At 40.0% G+C, this 19,600-nt stretch overlaps 1 protein-coding gene across 1 annotated transcript in view; it reads right to left on the bottom strand.

Moving 5' to 3' along the window:
- Positions 1-19,600, bottom strand: part of Tmem117 (transmembrane protein 117) — a 471,810-nt gene that overhangs the window by 68,852 nt on the left and 383,358 nt on the right. The window contains exon 6 of the mRNA XM_031353693.1: positions 5,673-5,832. Coding sequence (XP_031209553.1) covers positions 5,673-5,832 — 160 coding nt within the window. The remainder of the gene's footprint in view (positions 1-5,672; positions 5,833-19,600) is intronic.

Here is a 19,600-nt window from a genome sequence, read left to right as displayed (position 1 = left end):
ATACTTGTACTATTTTGGGATGTCTGAACATTTCCTCAATGTACAGATAATCCTTCTGAGCACCAATATTGAAGGAGAATTCCCTGGAATACGGAGCCATAACCAACCAGGATTAGCTCAACTTCAGGAGGTACCCAGTCTCAAAATCACACAGCTGTGAAAAGGCAGACCAGGACCTGCAATCATGGGAGCCAGATTTCAGTGCCCAGACTCTTCATCATCTTTTTCTACTACCCAGATGACAGCTAACAGTTAACTAAGCAATGCTAGCTTGGGGTTTCACTAGCGTCTAAGCTGTATAAGTGCACCTATCTATACATTCGCAGATACCCTCCCATTGCTTCCTCTGCTTCCTGTGTACTTGTAAAGCAGCTGCCATTAGATTACATCAGTCTAGTTAGACAGACAATTTAGTAGTCTTTATAATAGTCTCTCTTAGCAATTATAAAGCATCTATGAGTGGTGAGTACAGATCAAAACTGATGAATGGACATACGCCGTCAGGCCTGATGGTCTCTGCCATTACCCACCCTGCCCTTGACTGCTCCCCATGGACATTGGAGAATTCTGCTCATGGGCCTTCTTTTTGGTTCTTCATACTTATTTTTCTGTTCTTCTTCCTGCTTCCTTCCTCATATCCCCTCCCTTCATTTTCTCGTCTACTACTGCTACTTCTCTCTCTCTCTCTCTCTCTCTCTCTCTCTCTCTCTCTCTCTCTCTCTCTCTTTCACACACACACACACACACACACAGATAAACACACACATACACAGACAAACAAACTGACCAGACACATACATAGATGCACACACATGTACACAGGCAAACATGCACACAGGCACACACACAGACATACATACACAGACACACACAGATATAAACACACAGATACACACACACATACAGACACACACACAAACATACACACATACACACATTATCCCTTATTTGATGTAGATGAGTTTCTTCTCTAATCAGCCTTTATGTTAGATACAGAAATATCTGGAAGAGGAGCAGGGAAGAATTTCCAAAGTGAAAAGAGCACTGCTGAGCCCTTTCCACTCCAAGAGTTCTAAATAATGGCGATCCTCCCTAAAGTTAACCAGTCTTCTACTCATACTTCCATTAAACGGTAAACCATGCTGTGCAACCCATGGGCTCTGTAGACTCTACCCTTGGGATCTTTAAATCCCATTTCCTCTGTCTTCTTTCCCCAGGTGCATACCAGGAATTATTGTGTTTCCTGTCCTACCTGAACAGAGTAGATCTTATTGGGTGGCAATACTGCTGCCCTTGAGGTTGAGGTCCTTGATTGGTTCCCTATTTAGTCTGACCACCCTCTGCCCTCATTGGTTCATTGAATAGCTCCTCTGTATACTCCTGTCTACATTCATCTTTCTTTAGGGAGTTCTTCTGACATTTTTTACTTGTCTATTCCGAAATCTGTTTCAACTCCTTTTGTCTCCTATCTACCTTTTATCAGCTGATCAGAAAGAATGTTCAGTGCACACTGCAAACCAAACACTCGAGAGCAGTGGAATGAGGGAAAGCATAGAGATTGAATGATGTCACCAGAGACAGTAAAGGGATTGTGGGTAAAGTTTCTTAAGACGGATATTCTCTTCAAACTTTACTCATGTCCTATAATATATTGATCTTACGAGTCATGCATCATTTCCTGGAATCTGCTTTTGTCTTATTTCTGATTACTTTACCAAAACCACAAAGAATGTGAAACAAGTAGTTTTAATGATGAATGTGGAAAATCCTATTTCATAAATATACACAAAATAATTATATTTCGTCCAAGAGATGCATTCTTGTTTTACTAATTTCCTTAAAAGTGAAACCTTTGTAGAAATTGTATCACATTCCTAGGACTGCAGTGAGCTTGGGGCAGAACCCTTGCTTAACAGGCAGTAGCCCTGGCTTTAACTCAGGGCACCAGGAAGAAAAGCTACTGTATTTAATTTTTAATTCAAATGTGGCACCATTTTTCTGTAGTGCAGGTGGCAATCACCTGCCTTTAGAAAAGCCTAGAATAAATTGCTTTTCAATTGTTTAAATGTCGTAGAAGTCTGGAGCTCTTAAAGAAACTGTTCTTCCCATTTTCCTGATTTTACTAATTTTCCGTTTTTCTTTCATTTGAAGCATGTCCATGGCATAAACTGGCTCACAGTTTGCTTGGCCATGAACTTGTTAGGACATCTGTATGCTGCGTTTTCAAATGCTAGAAGCACACATGCATTCTGAGACCATTTCCTGAGTTAGCGCCCTTCCCACATGTGCTGGGTCCAGAACTTCTGTGTGAGGACCACAGTTGGTACAAGACTTTGATGAGACCATCTATCTGTCCATCCTCATCAAGCACATATTATGAGCCACTTCTGTGCACTAAAGGCACTGCAGTAGCGAGTATAAGGAACACAGGAGCAAGGAAAGGGGAGCATGCTGGTCTGCAGTGTGGTGAAAGGTGCTTTGGAAGGGCCAGGGGGAAAGTGATAATGTAAGGACTATCATCCTCAATGCCCAGTAGAGCAGGGAACGAACGCAGAGTCTGTCCAGGAGAAAGAGGCTTCTGATATCCTGGGAATCCGCATCCTGGGATGAGGAATGAAGACCTTCAGAGTGGGGTGGGATGGAGCACAGGAAACACAGGAGGAATCGCAGTGAGCACCACACAGTGGAGGGTCCTGAGGGATGAGGGATGGGTTAGGAACCTCATTCTGGGATCAGGAAGAGCTACTGACAGTGTTTGTGGCTGAGAAGTAGAATATGAAACACAAGTCCTTTCTTCTTGAAAGATATGAAATCTAGAGCATATGGTAGAAGGCAAGAGGATGAAGAAGGTCCCATTGGTTCTTTTCAATGGTCTAGAGGAGACTCCATATTGGGATAAGAGCAGAGAAAGGAGAAGGAAGTGTTAGGGACACAGAAGATGAAGGATTCGTCTGTCAACCCCACAAAGTGACACAGGGTTGGAGGACAGAGAAAGGGATCCGAGAGCTCTACTTCTAAAGACTCATCTCAAGGCCTTTTCCTTTTAGTAAATATCTATAATTTGAGTTTTCAGGACCCAGTTCCTCCTTCTTCTTCTTCTTCTTCTTCTTCTTCTTCTTCTTCTTCTTCTTCTTCTTCTTCTTCTTCTTCTTCTTCTTCTCCTTCTCCTTTTCTCCTTCTCCTTCTCCTCCTCCTCCTTCTCCTTCTCTCCTTCTCTTCTCCTTCTCCCTTCTCCTTCTCCTTCTCCTTCTCCTTCTCCTCCTCCTCCTCCTCCTCCTCCTCCTTCTTCTCTTCTTCTTCTTCTTCTTCTTCTTCTTCTTCTTCTTCTTCTTCTTCTTCTTCTTCTTCTTCTTCTCCTTCTCCTTCTTCTTCTTCTTTTAAACTGCATCTCTATCCCTGGTCCTGCAGCCTCCCACACTGACCTGTCATTTGGGGATTGGTACTGGAGAGCCCCTAGAGAATCAGCATGGAGCAGGAACTAGACAGGGGTTACCCTCAGGGGTGCTAGCCGTGACCCTTCACCTCATTATAAACTGAAAATGGAATAAGCTGCTTTGCTCTAGGAGGCAAGCAAAGATGAGGGGTGGGGACCAAAGACTCGGTCTGCTTTGTATTGATTTGGTCTCCTCTTTGAAGTGACAATGTCACCCTATATGCCCACAGTGCCCCTATAATGGGAACATGCCTTCCCCCTCTGATGAAACTGCACTGGCAGGCTCTATATTACTTGCAGCCAACATGGTTGAAACTGAGTTATTCCTCAGCACAGACGTTTCATTTTGTCAACTAGTGTCTGGCTTCTCTGGACATGTCAGCATTTTACTGATTGTATATTTTTATGTGTTAAAAACAAAAACAAAAACAAAGTCTAGGAGGCCTTTTGTGTTGCAATCCTGCTCTCTCTGCAAGAATAAATCCTGGCTAGCCTTTCTTTCATGTTTGTCTTTATTGATCACTTTTTGAATGAATCTATAATTTATATAAATTCTCATATAGTTTTTCCACTTGATGTCCTTGGCTTTAGTGAACTTACTTGGAGGAATACTTAACATTTGCATAAACAAAGAAGAAGAGAAAGGTTGCAATGTCATTTGAAGAAGCCCCCCTGCCCCCCGCACATGAATCTGAACAAATCAAAGGAATTAACTATCTATGTGGATGCTTGTACCTTTGACTCCAAAATGGGGTCAGGGAAGTACCAGTGGGCCAGTTAACCAGAGTGAGAATTTAACATTAGGGAGAATATTAATTAGGAAACAGAATAAGATAAAATGGACTTGTTACAGGAGTATGTGATATATTACATAGTTGTTAAAAACTCAAGTTGGAGCTCTGTAGAATAGGTCCTACAGCTAATGTGATACAGAATGGAGCCCACCAATGATGCCTGACCCCATGCCCAAGGCTCTCTCCACCATGCTAGTGTCTTGCAGAAAATGAAAAGGAAGCATATCTGTTTCTAGAAGAGACAAGTTTCCAAGCTTATGTCTTCAGATAGGTTTCAACTCTAATGTATTTTAAAATACAGCCCCTTAGAAGCCGTGATACACTGCAAGTGCCACATGGAAACCAAAGCCCAGGAGATGTAACAAAACAAAACACTATTGTTCTGCTTTTCAGCAACACAATAGCTCTCATAAAGGCCCCTCTTCGCCTCTAGAAACAAGAAAACCAATCTGCTATCCTGCAAAATCTCACATAAATTCAGAACACAAAGGAGTTTCCTTCCCCTTTGGCAATGGCAGCCATTGTGCTCATGACTTATCGAGCCTCAGGAGGGGAAACAAAACTGCCTTATGAAAGCAATAGGAAAATGTCTAGCAAATGGATAGACATTTAATGAGCAAGATAAAGCACCGAGAAATAGCAAATGTCTCCTTCTGTCTCGTTCAAAAGAACACTCCTACACTGCAAACGCTCACTCCAGAGGCTATCACCAGGAACACTCACTAGCATGATGTTTTACAAAAATGTCTATTGCTAAGCAGGGTGAAAATACTGTTTGCGTAGAATGGAAGTATCTCTGGTGACTACTGAAAGTGATCATTTTCATAACCAGAAAAGTACTTCCATACCACTCCATTTCAATGGCTGCAACCCTGGGTTGCTTTGACAACGGCTTTTCTCCACGTTGCTGGATTTCTGCCATTTTGATCTTTGAGTTCTCTGCTCACCAAATGACAGTTTGGGGGGGGGGGGTGTGTTCTATTTTTGTCTTGTTTTGCTTTCTGCATCATCCTTGCCTAACAACAACAACAACAACAGCAATACATTATTTCCAGGCCCCACCTAAAAATGTTCATAAAATGAATTCTCCCCCTTGTCTCTCTCCCTCTCCCTGTCTCTCTCCCTTCCTCTTTCCCTCTCTCCCTGTCTCTCTCTCTTCCTCTTTCCCTCTCTCCCTGTCTCTCTCTCTTCCTCTTTCCCTCTCTGTCTCCCTCCCTCTTCCTCTCTCCCTTTCCCTCGTCCTCCCTCTCTCTTACACAGGTACACACATACACACACACACACTCCAGTTGACTTTTCTGCCCAGAAAAGTTGCTGAGGGACTGAATAGCCCCAATCATCACAACTGAAAACTTAAGTTCTTCTCTAGACACACAGAGCTCATGCTTATATTGAGAAGAGAGCAGAGTCCAACTTCAGAGAGAATATGGAACATGGACACTCACCTGCATCACAATAAGGAGGTCAAAGACCAAGATGAAGGAAGCAAGGAAGGCTCTGGAAACCTCATCACTGGGCAAAAATCCACGGTTCAGTTTATCCCAGCTGATCCAGTCAGTTGTGATGACAAGTACCACCACGGAAGTCAGGGTGAAGAGAACGGTCCTGCAATGAATAAGATGCTTATCACACAAAGATGCTGATGCTCACAAGGACTGTCTGTCTCTTTGTCACTAATGTCCTAGAAATACCTACCCCAAAGTGTAGTCTCCAAAGGATGAGAAAAATATGTCAACTGGGTATTTTCTTAAATAAATAAATAAATAAATAAATAAATAAATAAATAAAAGTAGTGTCTCTTCCAAGAGGTCTCCTGAAGAACATCATGGATTGTGAAAGAAATGCTAAGAATGAAATGATTACTAATAACCTTGGTTAGTGTAATTAGTGTCCCGAAGAGAACACTGTATATAGTTTCCATTACATTTGCACTTTTAACTGAGGTCCCAGACCAAGTGTATGTGAATACACAGGTGAAAGATGAGTGGCCCTTGGATTCCACTGGCTCTTCCACTTGAGCACAGACAGCTAGCCTCTTCCCTATAAACACAGAGAGAGTGTGGAAGGCCTGTTGTCTCAGGACCATTCCCATTAAGTCCCATTCCCTGTTCTTTCTCACAAATCTTCATAACATCCTTAAAATATGACTAGTTATAATTAGAATTCAGAAAGCATTTGTCTAAATTAAACTTTATATAAAATAATCAAATTAGCTTTTTAAAATATTAACATTAAAAGAAGTCTTGAAATGTGCATGCTGAGATTTAATATAGAAGAAAATTATCTACACTGAAGTCAGGCTTCTGTTATGCAGTCATCAGGACATTAACTGAAACTATGTAAAAAAGGCATGACTCTTCTGAATAAATTGAATCAGAAAGAAATAAGTACAAGAAAAAAATAACAAAGGAAGGAAGGAAGGAAGGAAAAAATGGAAGGAAAGAAAGGAGAGAGGGAGGGAAGAAGGGAAACAAGAAAAACATGGATATGGAATAAAGCCACAGAATATATACCCATTTCATATGATCTATTTTATACAATATATTCAATAGTCACCTTCTCAAATCCACCTTTTCCTCCCTACCTATTTAGTCTTCAAGGTTTCTTTTTGTTAATTTATTTATTTTTAAAAACCACTAAAAGATTGATCTCAATTTATGTAGACTAACTACTTTGGGAGTAGGGCCTGCCCTGGCAGGCCTGCCCTGGCCTGGGGTTGGGCTTGACCTAGGGTTAGGTCTTCCTTGGGTTAGTTTTGCCCAGGGGTTAGCCCTGCCCTGGGGTTAGGTCTGCCCTAAAATTAGGTCTGCCCTGGGGTTAGTTTTGCCCTGAAGTTAGGCCTTCCCTGGGGTTCACATCTTCAATAAAAACTGATTCTCTTATCTCAGCAACTACCAAGTGCTATGACTCACAACTGGGCTGGGATTTCATCTCCACCTACTGTACTCCTTCAAGTTGGGATTTTGCCTGTATTAAGCCTGTGCAGGTCTTGTGCATAGTGTTGACACTGGTGTTAGTTTAACACACGTAACTGCCCTATTGAATCTAGAAAACAGTGATTCCTGGAAGTTGGCTACCACAGTGCTCCTACAATCTTCTGTTCCCTATTCTGTGAAGATTCCCAAGCCTTGAGGAAAGACATGTGATATATACATAACAATGTTTAATAACTGACACCTCAAAATGAGTAATAAGAATCTTCCTGGAAGTCCCTTTCCATTGCAAAATGGGTAAAATCTGCTCATTAGATTTCTCACAAATTCCTTGTTCCTTTTCTATGAGCTCCATCTTTAAGCAAGTCATTCTTTGATATAATGAATATAAAATATTCCCTATGGATTTTTCTACCCACAGATAGAAAAGACATATTATATCTCTAAAATTTTGAATAATGACCTGTTAAATAGAAATTTCATATTTTTTCTGCTATAGTAAGTGGAAATGAAAATCTATCCTGAGACACTTTGGGTATGGCATGTAGGGGGCTTCAAGTAAGCACCATGGAGTAATCAACACCCTGCTTGGCTGTTACAAGGTTTCTAAAGGCCTGGGTTGCATGATGCTACAGCAATTACCATTTCTGAACTCAAAGAAAAAAACTAGAGATAAATAACATGAGGGATTCTAAACAATTCACAAACGTGGAAATCAAACAACATATTCCAAAATTCCAGGTGTCAAAGAAGAAATGGAAAATGGGAGGAGAAGAGCCTAAAGACAGGTAAAATAGAAGTGAATATTCCGAAGAACAGGAATAGGAGAGCACCAAGACAAAGTCTACAGCTTGACCTCCTATGTTAAGACAAAAGAGAGATCTCCAACAAGAAGCTTAACTCCAGAAGCCCAAACTCAGCAGGTGAAAGGACATCAGAATTAAGAGGTAATATATAAACAACAGAAATAATGCAAATAACTGACAACATAAAGAAAAGATAAAGCTGGCAAACCTTTGGCAACAAATGTTCCAAATCAATAAAACAAAACAAAAGAAATTGAGGCATTAAAGTGCATACCATAGATGTGCAAATGATTATAAGAGAATATTATAAGCAAGGACAAACTACTGACTGAGATAACCCAGAGTGACAGATGTACTCCAAGAAGGCACAGTCCACCAAGAACTAATCAGAAAGCAGTCTGTGATGGATTCTATATGCTGCACTACTAGGAGGTGTGGCCTTGTTGAAGTAGGTATCTCACTGTGGGTGTGGGCTATAAGACCCTCATCCTAGCTGCCTGGAAGCCAGTATTCTGCTAGCAGCTTTCAGATGAAGATGTAGAACTCTCAGCTCCTCCTGTACCATGCCTACCTAGATGCTGCCATGCTCCCACCTTGATGATAACGGACTGAACCTCTGCACCTGTAAGCTAGCCCCAGTTAGATGTTATCTTTATAAGAGTTGCATTGGTCATGGTATCTGTTCACAGAAGTAAAACCCTAACTAAAGTCTCAATAGAACAAGATTAAGTAAAGGACTGAGTCACTTGTCAGAGACCTCCTAATACACATGGAGCAGGTGACTTCACAAGGGAGTGACATCAAGTCATTAAGAGGGTTGTAGTTACCCCTTCCCAGACACTCCGCATATTCAAGAGAAGGAAAACCTTCTCAGTTCAATTTATAAGATAGCATTAATGGATAACAAGGTTAGACTAAATAAATAAATAATACAAAAATATTCCCTATAGATACAGGTGTGGTTATTATTAGCAAATTGGGGGCAGACAGAAGGCTTGGACACTAAAACAAGTGGAAGTCACTCATAAGATTCAAGGAGAAGCAAGCATGGACAAGTGAATCAATATAATACAATAATTTATAAAAAGGAAAGGTTATAATCATGACTACCTCAATAGATATGAAATATCTTCTGATAAAAAATTCAGCACCCTTTCATATTAAACAAACAAAACCAACTCTGCATATTAGGTATATAGTCATGTAATACTTAACTATGGGGCCACATGTTGTGAAATTTCCATGTGAGCTTATTGCATTCCTAGGATGGATGGCACATACAGTTCTACAACTGGATCATCCATGACAGACTGATGTATGTGGTTACAGTAAGAATGTACATCAACACAATGCAATTAACTGATAAATGACACACTCATAGTATAAGTGATGGTTTGTATATCCTTAGCCCAGATAGCTGTACTGTTAGGAGGTGTGGCCTTGTTGGAATAGGTGTGTCACTGTGGGTGTGAGCTTAAGACCCTCACCCTAGCTGCCTAAAAGTCAGTCTTCCACTAGCAGCCTTCAGATGAAGATGTAGAACTCTCAGCTCCTCCTGCACCATACCCACCTGGATGCTGCCATGCTCCCACCTTGATGATAACGGACAGAACCTCTGAACCTGTAAACCAACACCAATTAAATGTTGTCCTTTATAAGATTTGTCTTGGTCATGGTGTCTGCTCAGAGCAGTAAAACCCTAAGACTCAATGGAGAACACTTAGTTTTTCCTTCACAGGAACAATATAGGGAGCCTATTCTCATTACTTTTCTTCGACAATATAGAAGTATGGCCAGAGGAATTAGGCAAACAAAATAAATAACAACAGAAGAGATTATCTGCTTTCATTTGACATACTTGTATATTTAGAAACACTAAACCATCACAATTTTAAAATGTGAGTGAAGTTTGTGGATAGAGAAGTCAACAGACAAAATCAGTCATGTGTCTGTACACTCACAGGAGAATGTCAATAAACTAGGAAATTAACTCCCTCTATAAAAGATTCAAAAATGAACAAAAATACCTAGATATAGATTTAACCAAAGGAGTAAAATATCTGTATGCTAAAAAAGCTGAAGAGGAAAATGAATGGAAAGATATTTTGTATCTGTGCATCAAATAAACAGTTAAAGTGGCCATACACCACCAAAAGGTCTCTACTCACTCAAAGGAATCTCTATAAAGATTCTGATGGCATTGTTTTCACTAAAATAGAAAAACAATTCTTAGTTCACATGAAACCATTAAAGAAACCACAGAGTCAGAGGTCTTTTGAAAAATTAATGTGACGACACCATATTCCCTGATTCCATATTATATATGGAATTAATTTGTATGAATTAAATTAATTTTTACTGACAAGATAATATGAACATACACATGGGTATTCTTTAAAAACTGGAAATACTAGAAATAAGTGGACACATACAGAGTCAGCTAAGTTCTGAGGGCATTAGTAGGAATATCCAATGAGGACATGGTACTCTTCTCAGGAAACACACGAGAAATGGACAGCCATGTGCAAAGGCTGAAACTGATCCATATTTATGTTAGATACAAAAACTATCTGAAAAACAGTAGAGGCTTAAATAGATGTCCTGGAACCATAAAACACCTAGGAGGAAATAGAAAAGGTCTTCAGTATTGGTTTTGGAAGTTATTTCCTAGATCTGACACCAGATGCACCCAAAGAGAAATAAAAATGAGCAATAAGATGACATCAAACTGAGGAAAGTGCCTAGCAGAGAAAACATTTGGAATGGAGCAGCAACCAATGAAGTGGGAGATTACATCCAAAACCTACACATGCACACAGGGATCAATACTCAGAACGTAAATAACTTAGATGCACGGCATCAAATGAGGTGCCAGGGAAAGGACCCAAGTAGACATGACTCAAGAGAAAACATACAAAGCTCAATAGTTTAGCCTTGGCGTGAGGGTTTCGTCTTATGGCATCTTGTTATGCCTTGTTTGGTTGATATCCCCGGGGTTGGGGGGGGCCTGTTCTTTTCAGAAGGGAAACAGAAGTGGAACTGGAAGAGAGGGGAGCTGGCAGGGGTGGAGGGAGGGAGGAGAGACTAATCATAAGGGAGAAGCAAGTGAAAACTAAGGTAAGATATTGTGTTATACCTGATACCATGACTAGCATCAGCGAGACAATGGAGATACCGACTGGCGGATGTGGAGAAAGCAACCCTGCGAGCTGCCAACAGGACGTGGCCTGGCACAATGTCCTAACATGTACTAGTCTTAAGAACACTTTGTAAATGTTTTTCTGGCTTTGTTATATACTTCTGTTTTGACAAAGGGTATTGCTACGGATCTCAAGAAACGGTTACTGGTAACATTTTATTGCTCCAAGGGGAAATTAAAGGAGGTATTCTGCCTGATATTTAATTTTTAATAGTACAAAAGGAATAAAAATGGCAATCATTAAATATGCATGCCTACAGCTCAAAGAAAGGGACCTAAAAATAAGTCTCAAGAGGACTGCAAAGAAGAGCAAGAAAGGGAAACAAAGCACACTAATGACTTATACCATCTCCAAAGCCACACTGAATGTGACATACACAGATACACGTGTCAATCACCGAGAGTCAAGCCTTAGAGTTAACAACTATCTGCACATGTGCATGGGATGCACAGGGTCCCTTTCTGTCACCACTGCCTATAAAACAGGCTTTACCACACTGATAATTGCATCTAAACCACCAATCTTTAAAAGAAAAATAAATGACTCAATAAGGTTAATTTAAAAAAAACAAGACTTGTATGTGAACCTGCTGTGAAGGAAACGTGAACAGCACTGCTTGTCTGCTGCCACTACATGTGGTTTACAGAATGCAGGGTGTGGGGTTCACTGCTTTACATAAATAACGTATACCACCCATGCCACACCCTGCTACCATCACCCCCAACTTACCAATACAAAACTGAATCCTGACTCACAAAGCATTTAAATAAGCTAACACACACTAACCACAATGAGGGCCTTTAGAGGTCCTACAGAATAAGAGAAGTGACCCAAGAAGGCCCCATCCCAGGCTGAGCCAGAATTCTCTGTCATAAGCTATCCAAGGCACTGGACAGCTCTCAATGGGAGCATTTGTTTATGGTGTTCCTGTATTCCATTTGTAGCCAGAAGTCATCTGCTTTTCTTTTTCAATGTGAGTATATTACTGTGAAATCATTCCAAAGCTTAACTTTGAACAGTAAGACACAAAAGCCTGACAGGTGCTGATAGGAAACGGTTAAAAGCTAAGTCTTGTGGCCTTAAACATCCAGCCTCATGGAGCCATCCATTGGAGCAACATCCTTGGGCTTAATCAATGATTGAGATCAAAGATATTTACTGTGAACCATGGGCTTTAGGGAGCTTCCATTTCTCTCTTTAAGGAGTATGCAATTAAGCAATTATCTGGATAATTCTCCTTCCAGACTGTACCACGTGCCAGCATGACATACTGGCTCATCAATTCTATCCTCTCTGGTTTCTGGCATCCATTCAAATGGAAAGACCTCATACATAATTATCATCTTGAGTGGTTACTCTTCTCACTTTCACTACTTCATACTTAATTCTGTCCTTTCCACCAACTGATATTATTGCACTTGTTTATTTTTTACATTGTTTTACTTTGTAAAATAAAATATAATTGTATCAATTCCCCTTTACATTTCCTCCCTTAAACTCCCATGAACCTTCCCCTGTCCTCTCCCAAACCCATAGCTTCTTTTTCTTTGACTAAACCCTGCTGCTCACTCCTTATTATGTTACTTGTACAGATATGATTTCAGGGCTGACCAGTTGGTATTGGATAACCAATGAGTCAGCTTTTCCCTTGGGGAGACAATGTAGTCCTCACTGACCATTTCCAAGTTGCCTATAGTTCATCCAGGGTTGGGGACCCATGAACGTTCACTTTCCATGTTAGCATGTCCATTGGCACCTTCGTTGTTCAGGTCTTGATTAGGCTGCTCTGTTGTTGAGATTATATTGGATGAAGCTTGCCTATAATGTCTAGGAGACACAATTTCACAGCAGGTTCCCTGGTCCTCTGGCTTTTATAATCTTTTGGCCCCATCTCCCAAGATGTTTCCTAGGCCTTAGGGACACGGGTTGTATTGTGGTTGTATCAGTTGGGGTTGGCACCATGCAATCACTTACATTCCTTGATGAAGGATGAGAGCCACACTTTTCTCTAGGTATAAAGACAAATATTTAGAATGCACATAGGATTTATGCTGCCTTAGTGAAGTGATGGTTATGTGTTTTTCTCCAAGATTCACAACCTTGTTAGCCCCAAGTAGTTGGCTAGGTACCAGTACCAGCATTTCTCCCTTGTTGACCAGGCCTTAAGTTTGATTATACTTGTTGCTACTGCATCATTAGGGTTAACATGATATGCTGGTTATTGTTGTGGGTCATAGGCATCATAATTACTTGGGATTACTGATTGTTTTCCTCCATTGAGAGCTTGTGTGGTAACTTTTGTTGCCACAAATGCTAGTCCTCAAAAAGGAAGATTTTAGGTCAGCTCCAACTCTGATCCTCTAGATCTCATATCTAAGTGGTGACTTACCTTCAGTCTCTGGGAGGCAACCAAGAGCAACTGCAAAGTCCTATAATGTGGGAGTTTCCTCCCTCAAACTCACATGAACCATCCCCCTGTCCTCTCCCCAAACCGTAGCTTCTTTTTCTTTGACTAAACCCTGCTGCTCACTCCTTATTATGCTACTTGTACAAATATGATTTCAGGAGTTCTCCCCTGATAGACAACTCAAAAGGGACTTCTCATATCTGTTATTGGGTTTTCTGTCATTCTATGGCTCGTTGGCAGAGCACTGTTAGCCCTAGTGAAAAAATTTCATATAAACTATATGTGTATCATATATAAATTTTAGGTAAGTAAATAATTGATTCCTGATAGTTCTTTTTTTTCAGACATCCTTTCTGTTATTTTGTGAGCTGGAATGCAGGACCAAGACAGTTTGAAAGGACTTTCCTAGTTCAGTGGTCCCCATTCTAGTGCAGTAAGACCATAGCATTGATTTTAAAGAAGGGTCAATTCACATGTGCTTATTGGGGACATACAAGAAAATGATTTCAAGAGGCTTTGGCATGTGCTTGTATCACATAATCTGCTAGAGACAAGAAATAAGAGTTCATAGCTAGGGGCTGGAGAGATGGCAAATCAGTTAAGAGTATTTATTTCCTTTACAGGTGACCTAAGCTTAGTTCCCAGCACCTACATGGCTGTCTACAGCCATTTTAACTCCAGTTTCAGAAATCTGACACATGTTCTTGTCTCCTTGGGCCCTGCACATAAGTAGTGCACAATTCAGGCACACAGTGTGTGTGTATGCTCTCACACACTCTATCTCTTTCTCTCTCTCTCTCTGTCTCTCTCTCTCTCTGTGTGTGTCTCTCTCATACACACACAACTAAAAATGAATAAATATTTTTTAAAAATGACAATAGTGTAATTCAGATCTACAGGCACTAGAACCTTATAAGTCAAAATTGATTCCTCATCAGCAAGACACTCTCACAAAGTCTTGTTAGTTTAATACAACTAAATCTCAATGACAAGAAATATACTCATCTTGTAGCTTAGTCAAATGTCTATTATATATGGTGATTAGATACAGACAGCACACAGAAATAATTCCATATTACTACTAAAAGGTGGTGTTTTAAAAATGTCAGAAAATTTTAATTGTCCAAGTGTGTTGATACCATTTGTTTCCCCCCCATAAGCACCTTAAGGTAGGCTTACCAAGTAGTCCTACATCTGGAAATCAAACAGACACCAAGAGACAGAAGAATTGGTATTGAGTTTGCACAATTCACAAAGGGCTCAATCATTAAGGGCTAATTTTTATGCAGTTTTTTTTTTGATTACATGGATAACAGGCATGTACAAGGTCACCTTGATAATATAAGTCGTAATAAACAAATTGCCAACACTTGACCTAGCAATGTCAGGTGATCTAAAATAGTAAGTGTACTTTAGTATATTAACCACTATTAGTATTATAAATATGTAATATTTTAGTTCAGACAGGAGTATTATGTTGCTTTCTGATTATGCTGTATGATTCATATTCTCCTAAAAGACTTAAACCCACTTACTTCATTCTGAATGTTGGGATTCAACGCAAATAATTCAGATTATATGTCATATCATTGAGAAACAAACTGTATACTTTATTTAAACGAAAGGTTTAACAACCAGTTCGGTGAAGAATATATATATAGAGAGAGACATAGTTTCACATTTCAAAGTGCTAAATACATAAAATATGATATAGCAAAAGAATTGAAAAGTAATTAATATTAGAAAGTCTATGTTTCTATCAAAAATTAAAATAAATCAAGACAGCCTACATAGTACAACTTTCCTTCATTTTTTACTGGGCAATCAGGAGACAGATCAAACCTACAGTTCCCCTCTGAGCATGAAGTACCTGTCACAGATGGCCATGGGAGAATGCCAACACTTTTCATCTGTTTTGATTATCAGTGTTGCCACTGCAGTTCTGTAAGAAAACCAGTCACCATTTGCTTGATCAAAGCATTCCCTCCTGAATCAGGTGACCTGGCTCACTGCTACAGTCCAACTGATGGAGTCAGGGCTTCTCCTCAGAAAGAGCAACCTCTGGGATCCTGCTTTTGAGACCAGGAGCACCATGGGAGAACAGAGGTAAACGCTTGCCGAGTGACCTCGTGAAAGAGTGCAGCTGCTCCATATGGCTTTCATTAAGTAAAGCTGCTGCTGGTTATTGGCCACTCAGAACACATTCATTAAGATGAGATCCCTGAGAAGGGAGATGCAGTCAAGTCATCTTGTTTGTGGCTCTGTTGGGACCCAGAGCCTGTACAGGAAATTATTAGATTCTAATGTTGTCTATTAAACTATACGCTTACGCATTATTTATCTTTATATCTCTCTATCACTTCATCAAGGAGTACCTGATCATGGCAGGAGCTCGAACGACACTGAACAAATTGAAACAAAATAACACAGAAACAGTTGTTTCTGAAAGGCAGAAGTCACCTCACAGTACAGTGTCTGACCACACAGAATGTGATGGATGTGAATGGTGCCCTGGCATCCTGATCTACATAAACAATGCTGACTGAAGTCTCTCAGAACCCATCTGCACATTGGCAATTCAACAAAAGAAGAAAGAACCACACAATAACCTTGCCATATGCCTTTGATTGGCTTGATGTCTTCTGTCTATGCCTGGGCAGTGTTAGCTGTTTAATCAGAGTCATCTGAAAGTTACTCATTCCAATGTTAAATGATTCCACTGAGTTGTATTTATCAGACAAAGTCATTACATTCTTTATATTACATATTTTAAGTATAAAATATAAAATATTTACCAGACTGATTAGTAATGATCCACATGCTGTTAGTCCTGAAGGAGTATATTCAGTGATGTAAGCTGGGTAGAGCAGGATTGCCCTTTACTCTTCAGCAGATGAGATACAACTCTAAACCATGTTGCTATCCCCTAGGTTTACAGAGAAGAGAATGAAGGTTGTGCAATGTAACATTACCTTAGATGGGTCTGGGGATCTGCACAAAATCCTGAATTTGGTCTACAATCCTGTATCAACCAAGCATGTTTGTGTATGCTTCTCATACCATAAGTCAGAAGGTAGAAGAATGAAGAGCAAGAGTTCATGGTCATCCTCAAGTATATAGCAAATTCAAAGTCACCCTGTGCTTCATGGGATGCCCTGCCTCAAAAAAAAGCAAGTAGGTGAGATGTAGCCAGTGAGCATGTTCATCCTATGTGACTGACAGTAAACTTTCCAGACAAGCATTTCTTACTGCTGAGTTACCTACGCTGTGCACAGTAAGTGATCCATCAAGTCAACAGAGAGAACAGCAACACACTTGTACCTCAGTTATAAAATATCCTAAGTTCAGAAATAGAAGACACAAGAAACATAGAGCTTTAGTTATTAATGTGGATAATGCCAACGAATACTTCAGTATTATTTAATCAAAATAAAATGACATCTCTAGCATTCCAAACATAGCCTTCACTTTTAAAAATGGGGACTGTGAAGTTCATACTAAACTAAATCTTTCGTTAACTCTGCTTTGAAAGGGGAAACAGAAGGGCAAAGTCAGTGTGCTATTAAGTGGGGACAACTGAAGGAGGAACCCCCGCCTTTGCTTGAGAATGGGATAACTTTCTATATAGAGTTAAAGAAGAACTTCTCCTAATAGCTTGTGATTTTGTGAAACTAAGGTATGTGTGATTGGATCAAAACCAATGACTACACTAGCTTTTAAACTTCATCTCAAACATCTCCTAAAGAAGAAATATTTGTGATGAATTTTCTGCATGAAAGTGATTTTCGTAGTTTCCCTTTAGTGGCCCTAGCATACCAAAACTTTATGATCATAGGCATATGATGTACGGACTAGGAAGGGACTACAAATAGAAAATATTTTTTCTTATAAAAGAAGTCTAAATATACAACAAGAGCCTGCATAGCTCATCAGGGATAGTCTACTACAGGTATGAGTTCATGCTCCTGACCCCTCAGACCATCCCATGGCTGATGCTGCACAGAGAGAATACTTCATTGCATAGCACTATTCTTGGGAAGACTGAAAACCCAACAACTTCTACAGACTCTTTCCTACCTTGACTCTATGATCTGATGTAGAATAATTAGAAATTGAACCATCAGAGATCAGAAACTATCTATGCTGTAGAAGGCGGGGGAAAGAATCTGAAACATTATCAGGTAACTCAGAACCCCAGAAAGAAAACAGAGGTTTTATGGAATAAAGACCAAGGATGGAGTAATTTTGAATATATTTTTCTTAAATGGAAGACTGCTTCAAAAATGGCGAATTTGGTGTCCTACTTGCTGTTCTATTGCTCTGAAAGAACACCATGACCAAGGCAACTCTTGTAAAAGAAAGCATTTAATTAAGGGTTTGTTTCCAGTTTTAGAGGTTTAGTACATTTATCATTATGGTTGAAAGCAGATGGGCATGACCCTGGAGTAGCAGCTGAAAGCCTTACATACTGATCCAAGGCAGTAGGCAGAGGGAGAGACAGGCTTTTGAAACTTTAAACCCAATTTCCCACATACCTCCTCCAGCAAGGACACACCTACTCTAAGAAGGCCAACTCTGCGAATCATTTATTTATTTATTTATTTATTTATTTATTTATTTATTTTTATTATTTTCTTTATTTACATGTCATATGATTTCTCCTTTCCTAGTTTCCCCTCCAAAAAACAAACAAATAAACAAATAAACAGACAAAAACAACAAGAACAAACCCCTGTTACCTCCCTCCTCCCCATGCTTGCCACCCCACCCTCTCCCACTTATTGGCCCTGGCATTCCCCTACACTGGGGCACAGAATCTTCACAGGGTCAAGGACCCAACCCACAAACCACAAGAAACTCAAGAAGAAGGAAGACCAAAATGTGGACATTTCATTCCTTCTTAAAAGAGGGAACAAAATACCCACGGAAAGAGTTGTAGAGACTAACTATGGAGCAGAGACTGAAGGAAGGACAAGACTGCCTAATATAGCTATCTCCTGAGAGGCTCTGAAAGTACTTGACTAATACAGATGTAGAGGCTCACAGCCATCCATTGAACTGAGTACAGGGTCCCCAAAGGAGGAGTTAGAGAAAGGACCAAAGGAGCTGAAGGGTTTGCCACCCCTTAGGACAAACAACAATATGAACTAACTAGTACCCTCAGAGCTCCCAGGGACTCAACCACCAACCAAAGACTACACATGGTGGGACTGATTGTTCTGGCAGCATATGTATTGTAGAGGATTGCAAATCATTCTTAAACATTGGGTCTATGTATACAAATAAAGGAGTGTACCGTAAGTCATTTTTATTCAAACCACCACTTTTGGATAAATACATTCAGATATTCTCTATGTAAAATCAGGTAGTGTGTGTGTGTGTGTGTGTGTGTGTATGTGAGTGTGTGTGTGCATGCATGTGCATGTATGCCTGTATGTACACACATATGTGTGTGCATGTATGTGTGTGTGTATGTGTTGTGTAAGCATAATTTGGGCTATTGCTCTCAGGATCTGTACTTATTAAGAGTCAGGAAAATATGTGGATAATAAACTGTAAAACAATTAGGTTGTAACTGTCTCAAGCAGTGCTTCTCAGCCTTCCTAATGCTGCAGTCCTTTAATGCAGTTCCTCATGTTGTTGTGATCTCCAACCACAAAATTATTTTTGTTGCTACTTCATAGCTGTGCTTTGCTACTGTTAGGAATCACAATGTAAATGTCTGTGTTTTCCGATGGTTTGTGGTTACCCCTCTGACGAAGACATTCAGCTCTCAAAGGGGTTGCAACCCACAGGTTGAAAACCACTGCGCTAAAGAGTGGGATTTTATTGGTGTTTACCCAAATAGTACAGGCAAAGAAATTTATACTTCAAGTAGTCATTGTATTCCTGAATTTAAAATGGATGCTTCAAGTCCTTCCACTTTGGAGGAACATATTTCTCAGAAAAAACAGAACTTGATTGTAATGTGATTGTTACCTTATTAAGGGAAAATGATTGGCAAGCTCAGATCAGCACAAAAACCTA

This window comes from Mastomys coucha, unplaced genomic scaffold (genome assembly GCF_008632895.1).
Source record: "Mastomys coucha isolate ucsf_1 unplaced genomic scaffold, UCSF_Mcou_1 pScaffold11, whole genome shotgun sequence".
NCBI classification, from domain to species: Eukaryota; Metazoa; Chordata; class Mammalia; order Rodentia; family Muridae; genus Mastomys; species Mastomys coucha.
The sequence above is the reverse complement of the archived record's forward strand: the minus strand, read 5'-3'. Positions and strand labels throughout refer to the sequence as shown.